At 32.8% G+C, this 10,343-nt stretch overlaps 2 protein-coding genes across 2 annotated transcripts in view; both read right to left on the reverse strand.

Annotated features, from left to right (window-relative positions):
- Positions 1 to 1,614, reverse strand: part of LOC104766988 (pre-mRNA-splicing factor syf2) — an 8,988-nt gene extending 7,374 nt beyond the window's left edge. The window contains exons 1-4 of the mRNA XM_010490981.2: positions 1,506 to 1,614; positions 766 to 907; positions 310 to 509; positions 17 to 213 (exon numbers count right to left, since the gene is read on the reverse strand). Coding sequence (XP_010489283.1) covers positions 17 to 213; positions 310 to 509; positions 766 to 889 — 521 coding nt within the window. The 5' untranslated portion in view covers positions 890 to 907; positions 1,506 to 1,614. The remainder of the gene's footprint in view (positions 1 to 16; positions 214 to 309; positions 510 to 765; positions 908 to 1,505) is intronic.
- Positions 3,824 to 6,340, reverse strand: LOC104766989 (pentatricopeptide repeat-containing protein At2g16880-like). Its single transcript, XM_010490982.2, has one exon. The coding sequence runs from the start codon at positions 6,139 to 6,141 to the stop codon at positions 3,916 to 3,918; it is 2,226 nt and encodes a 741-aa protein (XP_010489284.1). The 5' UTR covers positions 6,142 to 6,340; the 3' UTR covers positions 3,824 to 3,915.

The raw sequence follows: 10,343 nt of genomic DNA on the forward strand, positions 1-10,343 counted from the left end.
TTCCCATTTTTTGTATTTTGATTCTGCTGCTTCTTGAGTATCGAGCATATAAGCCTTTGTCAGATCTAAACCATTGGCATCGAGAAGTTTCCCAATCTTTTTCTTCCTCTCCTCCAACCATTTCTGTTTTGAGATTCCTTTCGTCTCTGTTGGTGCTTCCATTTTCTTCTTTTCACTCCCGACATCCGTCTGATTGGATTTTCTAGCTTCATTCTAAAAAAAAGTTAAAGTGAAAAATGTAAGAGTTATTACATTTATAAAATCTTTGGATTTTTAAAGAGTTACAACTGAATGTACAAAAAGACTTACCATCTTAAGTCTCAACTCAAACAACTTCTTCTTCCTCCCAGTAAGTTGGGTCACGTCAATTTCAGGTTCTTGGTTATCCTCTTCCTCCTCTTCTTCTTCAGAACTAACTTCCTCTATTCTTTTATCATCGAGCGAATCCCTCGCTTGCTCAAGAACTTTAGCATTAGGGTGACCACCCCCACCGACAGCTTCAACTAATCCTTTTGGCAAAAAAAGAAAAACAAGTCTCAGATTTAAGAACAACACGATTTTTTCATCAGACAGAACATCACATTAACAAATAACAAGTCTATATCCGTGTCAGCAAACAAACAATAAACTTCAAACAGCATCTGCTACGCAAAACAGCACACAATAAACTTCAAACAGCATCTGCTACGCATCAAAATCATAAAACATAATCACAGGAAACGAATCAACACAGCTAAACAACTAGAAGAGAGAAAGAACACAAACCTGCATTCTCCTCCTCCAATCTTGCCTTCACTTCAGCAATTTTCTTAAAGCAAAACTCGACACACTCGTGATAAGGATTCGAAGCATTTATACAATCCGGATGCACTCTTCTCGCATTAACCATATTTCCAAGTGTACAAAACTGCAAAGAAAAACCAATAGAGAAAATAGAGTTATCCAATACAGCATTGAGACTTGAGAACAAGAACCAAAGTGGTACAAGTAATAATAATACCTACATCTCAAAACTATGTAACACCTAAGGCACCAAATAACAACAGAATCCACACATCAAGCTGATGCAAGTAAGATCTTAACTGAGTTCAATTTAAAAAAAAAAATTGTGTCATGATTGAAGCTAACTAAATAACACAGGAACCTAATGAACACAAAATTCACATAAAGAGATGATGCAAACAAGAAATTTAACTGGGTTCAATGAAAAAAAATCAGAACTTGATGCAAATTCAAATCGAGATAGAGCTAATTTGTTCAAACCCTAAAACAGGAGACGAACGATTTTAGAATCCTAACCTTATAAATCACCATTAATTTCTAAATTCCATGTAAGAAAGACACAACCTTATGGGTAACATATTGCCGCAAAACCTAAGAGTAATGGAAACATGTAAATCATATACTCAAAACCAAAACGATTGAAATCGATGGAACAGTTAAAACCCTTAACGAAATACAGAGAGAAGATACAATCTTAACTGAAATCGAATTAAGAAACCAACCTTTGAAGAAACAATCCGCAAGTATGAGAGAAGAACACCAGAAATTTTCACGGACGATAGAACTTTTTTTTTTTTTTTTTCTCGCTCAGGGGAGAAGAAGAAGAGATTGGGAAAAAGACAATTGTTGGAAAAAAAAAAAAAAAAATCAATAATAAAGAGATAATTTGATGAGCTATAGCTGGGCCTGTCAAATATGACTTGGGCCAATACCAATTGGAAAAATGTCAAAAAGAAAAAATATCAAATTACCAAAAGTGGCGAGAAAAACATGAATTTTACATATGGTAGGTTAAATATCTATTTTCTATTAATTTCCAAATAAAATTATGTATTTTTGTTACTTACCTAAACAATGTTCCTTTGTATTGGCTTGTTTGAGCCAATTTTATACTTATTGTTAAAAAAAATATATCTCCTATATAATAAAATGGAAATACAAAATAATAAAACTATATAATTTTAATAAGTTGTTACAAATAGGTTATAAATTAATTGGTTACAAGTTAAATAGTGTGTCTGTGGGTGCAAATTTAATTTATTTCCAAAAATCTTAAAGAGAATATTCTAAAGAATCATTTGATATCATCTAACTTACCATATTAATTTCCTTTATTAAATTATTCATCCATATTATAAAAATTTGATATCTAACTTAACATATTAATTTGTTAATTATCATTATACTTCACCTCTCATTTTTATATATGAGTCTATTTTGTGAAACAAATAAATTATCATATTATTTATTATAATTAAAAATAGTTTTATTTCTCGATATACCAAATTGTTCAATCTATAAAATATTTCAAGATTTAGTAATATTATTCTTTAAAAATAATATCTATTTGAATTAAAAAAATTTACTGAGTACCGGGTCAATTATATACACCGTGTTCTAGGTTTGACTTTTAATTATAAGTCAAAATTATGTATTATAATAACATTATGTATTATAATAATATTCAAGTCATAATGTAGAATATACATTGTTGAAATAACTTCACATACATAAATTAATACAACATATTAAAATTTTATTTTAAAATATAAAATATACAAAATTTTGTATAAAATAAAATTTAACTAGTGTTATAGCACGGATAATTATTTAGAATCATTAACAATATAAAACTTACAAAACAAATGTCTTTTTTGAAGCCATTATATTTAGCATATGATTTTATTGCATAATGTCTTATCTAAAAAAACTTTTTAAAACAATCACATAAATTATACTTTATATAAAAATTATAATATAAATAAAATGAATTTCAACTCGTGCTCTAGCACGGGTCTTAATCTAGTATATGTATTATTGTTGAATTATTTTTAAAAAAAATATCAACTTTAGTTGATTTTGTCAAATAAAACATGAATTTGAATTATATCAAAAATTTAACGGTTTGGTTATCCATTAACATAATATTTTTAAATAGCAAAACAAATTTTTACGTTATGATATTGTTTAGAAAGGGAGAAAAAGCCGAAAAATACTCCATCTACTTTTTATTTAGACGTTTAATACCTGGTCTTTTTTCTTTGGTCTACAAATATTTCAATTTTTTTATTGTTAGCAGATTACATCCACAATTTAACAGCCGTTAACGGCGTTACATAGGCAATAAATCTTAACTCTGCGTGCTCAACTATATATATATAATTACAATTTATAACGCAACAGTTTTATTAGATTAGTCTGGTGGTATAAGTGAGTATTCTTCTCTCGAGGGTAATCGGTTCGAACAACCTCGTACTCGATTTTTTTTTTGGCTTTGCTGATAATTGAGGAGCAAATAAAACTAAAACCCCAATTCCATCCAGATTTTATATCCTCTTTGTCTCTACTTTCTCTTGTGACGCTCTTTCCTAGTTATGTGGCATGATTCGGTGCTCTGTTTCAATATGGAAGCCGCAACGGAAGAATCAATCTGTTATGTTCCACGAGTCTCATCGCCTCCATTATGTTCTGGGTATTCTTCACACTGTCGATCTGTTCTCTTAAATCATGGATTTCATAAAAATTGGAAGATTAATTCAGCAAAAGCAAAAATCATGATTATTTTCATTAATTTTGGTAAGTTCACGGATTTTTTTGACATTTTTCCAAGTAATAATTAGAGGAATAACTTTTCTTTCGTTTAGCATCAAACTGACTTTAACTATTCCTAGAAATATAAATAATTCAGTCTTAGGTTTTCTTATTTGAATTACAACTTTCAAAATTGTTTTGTATGTTAAGATTGATGTAATATATGTCACTTGAAATATTTCTGAAAAGTTATCTCCCTATATACAATTGTTTTTAAAAATTAAAATCATTTTAAACATATGGAAACTATATTATAATGTCTTTTAGCAAAGTATAATTTAAGACAATCGAGATGCAAAATGAAAAAAAAATGTTCTTCCTTCAAGATATTGAATGGCCCTTTAATCTTCCTCTACTACAGAGTTCATTTATTACATCAGAGTAAGCAATAGTTCCAGTGTTAAGTTCCTCCTTTGATTCACTTGTTGTTGCTTCATTTTCCTCTGTTTCTGCCTGCAAATTCTGCTTCATCAAGCCAAACTTTTCAGAAATTTTCGCCAACAGTTCATCTGCTTCACTCAGCTTACCGTCTTCCATAAGTGAAGTGATGATACTGTTGTACGTAAACCGATCAGGCTCCAGTCCTTTCTCCTCCATTTCTGATAGAAGATCATATGCTTCTTTTAACTTCTTGTCCTTGCAGAAAGCCGAGATCATCGTGTTGTATGTAACTGTATCAACCTCTCTCTCCTCGATAAGCGTATTGAAGAAATTGAGAGCCTTTTCTGTCATACCCTCCTTACAAAGACCATTGAGAAGAATGTTACATGTATAGTTATCAGGCTTGAAAGAGTGTTTGATCGATTCGTTGTAAAACTCGAATGCTTTTTCGACCCGTCCTTCTTTGCAGTATCCGAGGATGATTGAATTGAATGTACTATCATCAGGAAGCAAACCACTCCCTGCAAGCTCATCGAATTTCTCCATTGCTAGCTCAGTTTTTCCATGGTGACAGAGACCTCCAATTACAGAGTTGAACGTGCTCACGGTAGGAGTAATCTTTGTCTTCTTCATCTCATCCCACATCTCCAAAGCTTTCTCCACTTTTTCTCCCCTGAAGTATCCTGTGATCAATGTGCCATAACTAACCTCATCAACAATATATCCTCGTTTGCACGCACTATTCAGCAAATTGTGAGCTTCATCAGGTTTCCTCTCTTTACATAGAGCGTCAAGAATGGTATTAAGGGTAATAGTATTCATCTTAAAGCCTTTTTGCCCCATCTCACGCATCATCTCAAGGGCACCACTCAAATCTCCTACTTTCAAATATGCTTTAATCAGAGTATGATAAGTTACTCTATCAGGACAAAACCCGTGCACTTCCACCAATTCCTTAACCCTTCTAGTAACCACTTCCCTTTGCTCTTCCTTACAAAACCACTTAAGAGATATATTGTGAGTCACTTGGTTAGGTTTAACTCCATCATTCTCCATTTGATCCTCTAACTTCCTAGCCTCCAAACTAAACCCCGATTCGAAACACCCATCAATCAATGTATTGTAAGTAACCACATCTGGCTGTAACTTCAAATGCTTCATCTCATCCACTAACTCAAGAGCTTCCCTGATACTACCGGCATTGCAAAGCCCACTGATCAGCATGTTATAGGTCCAAAGATCCGGTAATATGTTTGTTTGCTTCATCAGCTCCACAATCTGAAATGCTTCTTTCAACGAACCCAGCTTACAGTAACCATACACTAAATTATTGTAAGTAACCCTATTTGGCATCAATCCATGCTTCTTCATATCCAACAACAGTTCCTTAACATCATTCAAACGACCTTTCTTAGACATTGCTTTCAGAATCGTATTGTAAGTAACATTATCAGGATTCACATTGAAGTCACTATCCATCCTCTCTAACATCCCTACAGCATCGTCAAGCTTGCCTTCTAAGCAATACCCATTAACCAAAACATTGAAAGTTATCACATTTACCGAAACACCAAGCTTAACCATATCATCAAACACTTCTCTAGCACTCGAGATAGAGAATGTAGAAGGGTACCTAACTAAACCAAGGAGAAGCGTGTTGCAAGTGAGCAGATTTGGTTTGTGCTTTAACCGAACCATCTTCTGAAAGATCTGTAACGCAACGTGAGGCTTTCCAGCATGAAGATACGCACTGAGAGCAATGTCGAATAGAGCCTTAGAGGGACGAGGCGAGAGATGAAGATTCGGGTGGATGAGAGAGTTGCAAAGAGAAAGAGATGCATCAGAGGTGCGTATGTAGGAGACGAGAAGAGACTTGGCGTCGGCGAATTTGTGGTGAGAGATGAGAGAACGGACGACGGTGAGAAGGGGAAGAGGTGAATTTGATGGAAACGCTTCTGGGACTGAAGTCTGAGCCCATTGGAAGAATGAGACTAGGGTTTCGGGTTTCTTAGCGAGTGAAGGAGAAGAGAGGAGAGAGGTAAGGAGAGGCTGTGTGATTTGGGGGATGTAGGGATTTAGGGTTTCGAGCAAATGGGTTTTTTCTGAAGTGAGGATTGATGTTAGGGTTTTTAGTAATTGAGATTCCGGTGGCTTCAAAGTCGCCATTTTTGTTGAGAAACAGTGGAATTGATTGCATCGTCTCGAAGAAGAAGAAGAAGAAATGAAGCTTTTCACAGTGATGACTAAAACAGTAATGTGTAAAATAAACCGGGATTACACTGAACCGGAAATTGTAGACTCGATTTGTATGACTAAACCAAACGCAACGGACACTGTCGTTTTCAGGATTATCAAGAGATTGATTTCTTTTTTTTGTTTTGTTGAAGTTTGTATGATTTTCTTTTTTTTTTTTAAATGTAAAATTTATTCGGAATTTTTTTTTACATGGAGAGTTTGGTTTACAACTTTGTTAGAGAGTACAACAACGTAACTGTTTAAAGTAAAATCAAAACTCTTTGCAATGTGTGAAACTTCATCTCGAGCCTAACCATAAAGTCATACTGTCCGCATAACTTCCATTACTCCATTACCCTGGTAATAGATGGAGGAGAGCATTCTGAATGAGATGAATTTTAGTTTGATTGACAATATATTTTTAGAGATAAAAGTACTAATCTTGAATTTGACAAGAGAAAAAGGTACGTGAAACGGTGAAACTATATATAGACAAGAAAACAAATGTATATTTAACTTTTAAAAATATACATAAAATTATGGAAACCAAAATGTCTTTAGGAATCGCAATCATCTTTAGGAAATACATTTTTCAATTATCACATACTGTATATTATCCAACCAAACATTTTTCTATGTTAAATACATTAAGATAAATTTAGGTAATTCAGTTCCTAAATATATTTGCATTATCTTTTTCTTAACCATTACGAAAATACTAGTTTTTCTACATAGAAATTTGGATGGCCCTAAAATCTATAAGAACCCTTACCAAAATACTAGTCGTTGCTCCATATTTTCATATATTGCCATATAAAATCATCTCCTAATCACGTAACTGCAAAAGGCGACACAATATTGATCAATAGGGCTGGGTATTCGGGTAATCCGTTCGGGTTCGGGTATTACCTATTCGGGTTTGGGTAAACGGGTTTAGAAAAAAAGAACTTATTGGGTATTTTTAGATATATGGGTTCGGTTCGGTTTGGGTACTATCGGGTTCGGATCGGTTTGGGTTACAAATTTTAGAATCCGATTAGTACCCGAACTACCGGGTACCCGAAAAAATATAATTAAATTTAAATAAATTTAGTTAAATTTTGACTTACATAACAAAATATTTTAGATATTTTGATTATTTTTGATATTTAGATATAAAACTAAATGAAATATTCAAAATTATAGTCATAATTTTGGGGTAATTGTATTATATTAATGATAAATATTATAAATATGTTTACATGTTCGGGTTTAATGGGTACCTAAACGGGTACTGGATATTACCCGACCCTAACCCGAACCCACGGGTATTAGAAAATAGAACCCAATAAGGTTTTATAGACAAATCCGTACCTAATCCAAACCCGGTTTTTTGGGTCGGGTTCCGGGTTGGATATTCGGGTACGGTTTTTATGCCCAGGCCTAGATCAAATTATCTTAGAAAATAAAAAGGTACCACTAAAATTCATTGTACATATTCTAAAATTTGTACATTATTATTAGCAACCAACCTATAATAAAACAAGATTATCAAAATACCGGTTAGAAGTTCAAGCTTTTTAAAAATTAATTAATATACTTCATAGATCTCTGTTCATTGAAAATATACATACGTAGTCATTTGAAAATAATCGAAAAACATAATATTTGACAAGAAAAGGCTGTCATTTAAAATGTTTTGTTGTCCTACCAGTTTTTAGACAGCTCCTTAACACCAAGTCTTAAAAAACTCCTACTAATGTTTAAGCATTTCAACGACATTTAGTCTACTATTTTTTTTGTCAACAAAGGTTTGGTACTTTCTTCTCGGAAACATAATATAACTAAATTGGAAAGAAAGCCACAGTATATTGTCTAAGCAAGTACACAACATCTGGATTAAACTACAATTCAAGAGATAACAAGCTTGAAAGCTAACGAACAAACATCTAAAGCAAAGATAAAGTGGTATTGAAACCATAAAAATAGTGAAATCCAATAAGGGGGTATGCCATATAAAGTGACGGAAATCTGACCAAGACCAAATCACTGGCCGCAAAACGATAAATTATCACACTGTAATACAAAGAATCTGACGAGTTTTTAAAAACCTAACTCGCACTAAAGATGATGAATCTTCAGATCCCTGAAAAAGAAGGCAGCATGTAGGTTGAGAACGAATTCCCAAAAGTCAAGTGCCGGAAAAAGGATCCAAGATAAAACCACCATGCCACTCCACGATGCAAGATCTAAACCAAGTGGGTAAAGAGAGCGAAGATCATGACGAAACCATGTAATCAAAGGACATTGAAATGAGGAGGAAGTTTGTATTATATCTCTCAAAACATGAGAAAATTATCTTATTAAAAGAGGAAATTGAAATGATTTCACTAAAATGTCCGCTTAGTAAGAAATGTCTCTCATTAAATGTGTCATATTCAAGCTGCCCGCTTTCGGAGATGGATCTCACCGACACTAGAGCCGATGTATGATGTTCTAGAAAAAGAAGTGAGAAGAAAGTGTGTTTGTGACGTAATGTTCCATCACTTGTGATCGAAAACTCATTTTTACTTATTTATCGAGTGTATAATGTAATTGCTATTGTAGTGCTATAAAAATTTGATAAGGGGGCGGAAGCAGAACAAAGAACGACACTCTGTTTTGGTGGTGGAAAACAGAGCAAGTCGTAACAGCGGTGAGGAGAGAAAAACAAAGCAACTCGATACTCTGTTTTGAGGGTGTAAAACAGAGCAACGGTGAAGAGAGAGGGTAAGGTGTAAACGCAAGAGATAGAGTCGAGATCGAGTTGCGATATCGAAGTCGACGAGGTTTGCAAGTCCTCTTTGCAGGGCTTCCACAAACAAAGCTCTTTTTTTGGGTAGTTAAGACTACCTCTTTTTTTGGTTTTTATTGATGCAAAAATATGAATGAATGTACAATGCTTCTGCGTTCTCTATTTATAGAGACACAGGAAAATCAAAACAAAACCCTAAGCCTAAACGATGAGAAACCGACTAAACTATAAAATGGAAAAGAAAACAAGACCGTAACTTGATGGCCACGTAAAACTAAAAGGCCCATCAAGGATCAATGCTACGCTGCATCAGTGAATATAAAGGCTAAAAATGAAGGAAAAAAACGACAAAAAAAACAAGTAAAAGTATCCATATATGAGAGGGAAATCGGGTACACAATCATATGTATTTTTATCTCTATAACGATATATGAAATAACGTCCGGAAGGTACAAAATTATAAACGATTATATTTCACTAATTTACAAACACACACTCTATGGCGATGATGATACAATAACAACTTGAATACAAACCAATAGATTTTAAATATAATATTTTATCAGTTATAAATTAATACTAGGTAAACGACCCGCACCTCGCGCGGGATTATGTTACTGAAAATCATTTCATATTTTTTTTTAATTTGTTATATAATTTATTTGACATATGAATTATTTCTTTTGTCAAATTTTTTTTAATTGATTTTGAATTCATTATTATTATTATCTATTGGGTTATCGTCGTTGCAATTTGGCATTTGTTATTGGATTTTATCACCTAAACTAACATTAAATAGTTCATTATTATTATCTACTGTGAAAGGTTTCAAGTCACAAACATTTGTTGAAAGAAGCCATGAGAGAATAAAAGATAGAGTGTTTGTAAATTGGGATTTTGTTTATTTGGTGATCTGGTGGAAATAATGGTGATTGGAAGTACATGTATATTACGGGTAGTAATTTTAATTAGGGTTGTATTTTTAATTTTTTCAAAACTTCACTTCTCTTCAATTAAGCAAATTAAAAAGAATATAAAATATTTTATTAGGTATTTATTTTCAGGGATTAAGTGTGGTGTATATGATTCCTTTTCTGGTTGAAGTATCTCTATTTATATGTTGTTAGTAATGTGGTAAATTCATTTTGAAACTTAATCACTTTTGGAGGAGCTAATCATAGTAACAAGTCACATCTTGTTTGCAATATAATCAAGGATTACACTATTAAGACGTGATTTTGGAAATATTAAATTTATTTTATTGATAAGATTATTTGCTCCTAAAGTAAAGGGCATTAAACAGATTACTGAGGTGATGAATATTCGTTTTTCCTTATACATATTTTTATATTATTTTTAT

The sequence above is a fragment of the Camelina sativa genome, chromosome 19 (genome assembly GCF_000633955.1).
Source record: "Camelina sativa cultivar DH55 chromosome 19, Cs, whole genome shotgun sequence".
NCBI classification, from domain to species: domain Eukaryota; kingdom Viridiplantae; phylum Streptophyta; class Magnoliopsida; order Brassicales; family Brassicaceae; genus Camelina; species Camelina sativa.

Coding starts and splice junctions, on each gene's coding strand:
- LOC104766989 (XM_010490982.2), bottom strand. CDS start 6,141: ATGGCGACTTTGAAGCCACCGGAATCTCAATTACTAAAAACCCTAACA.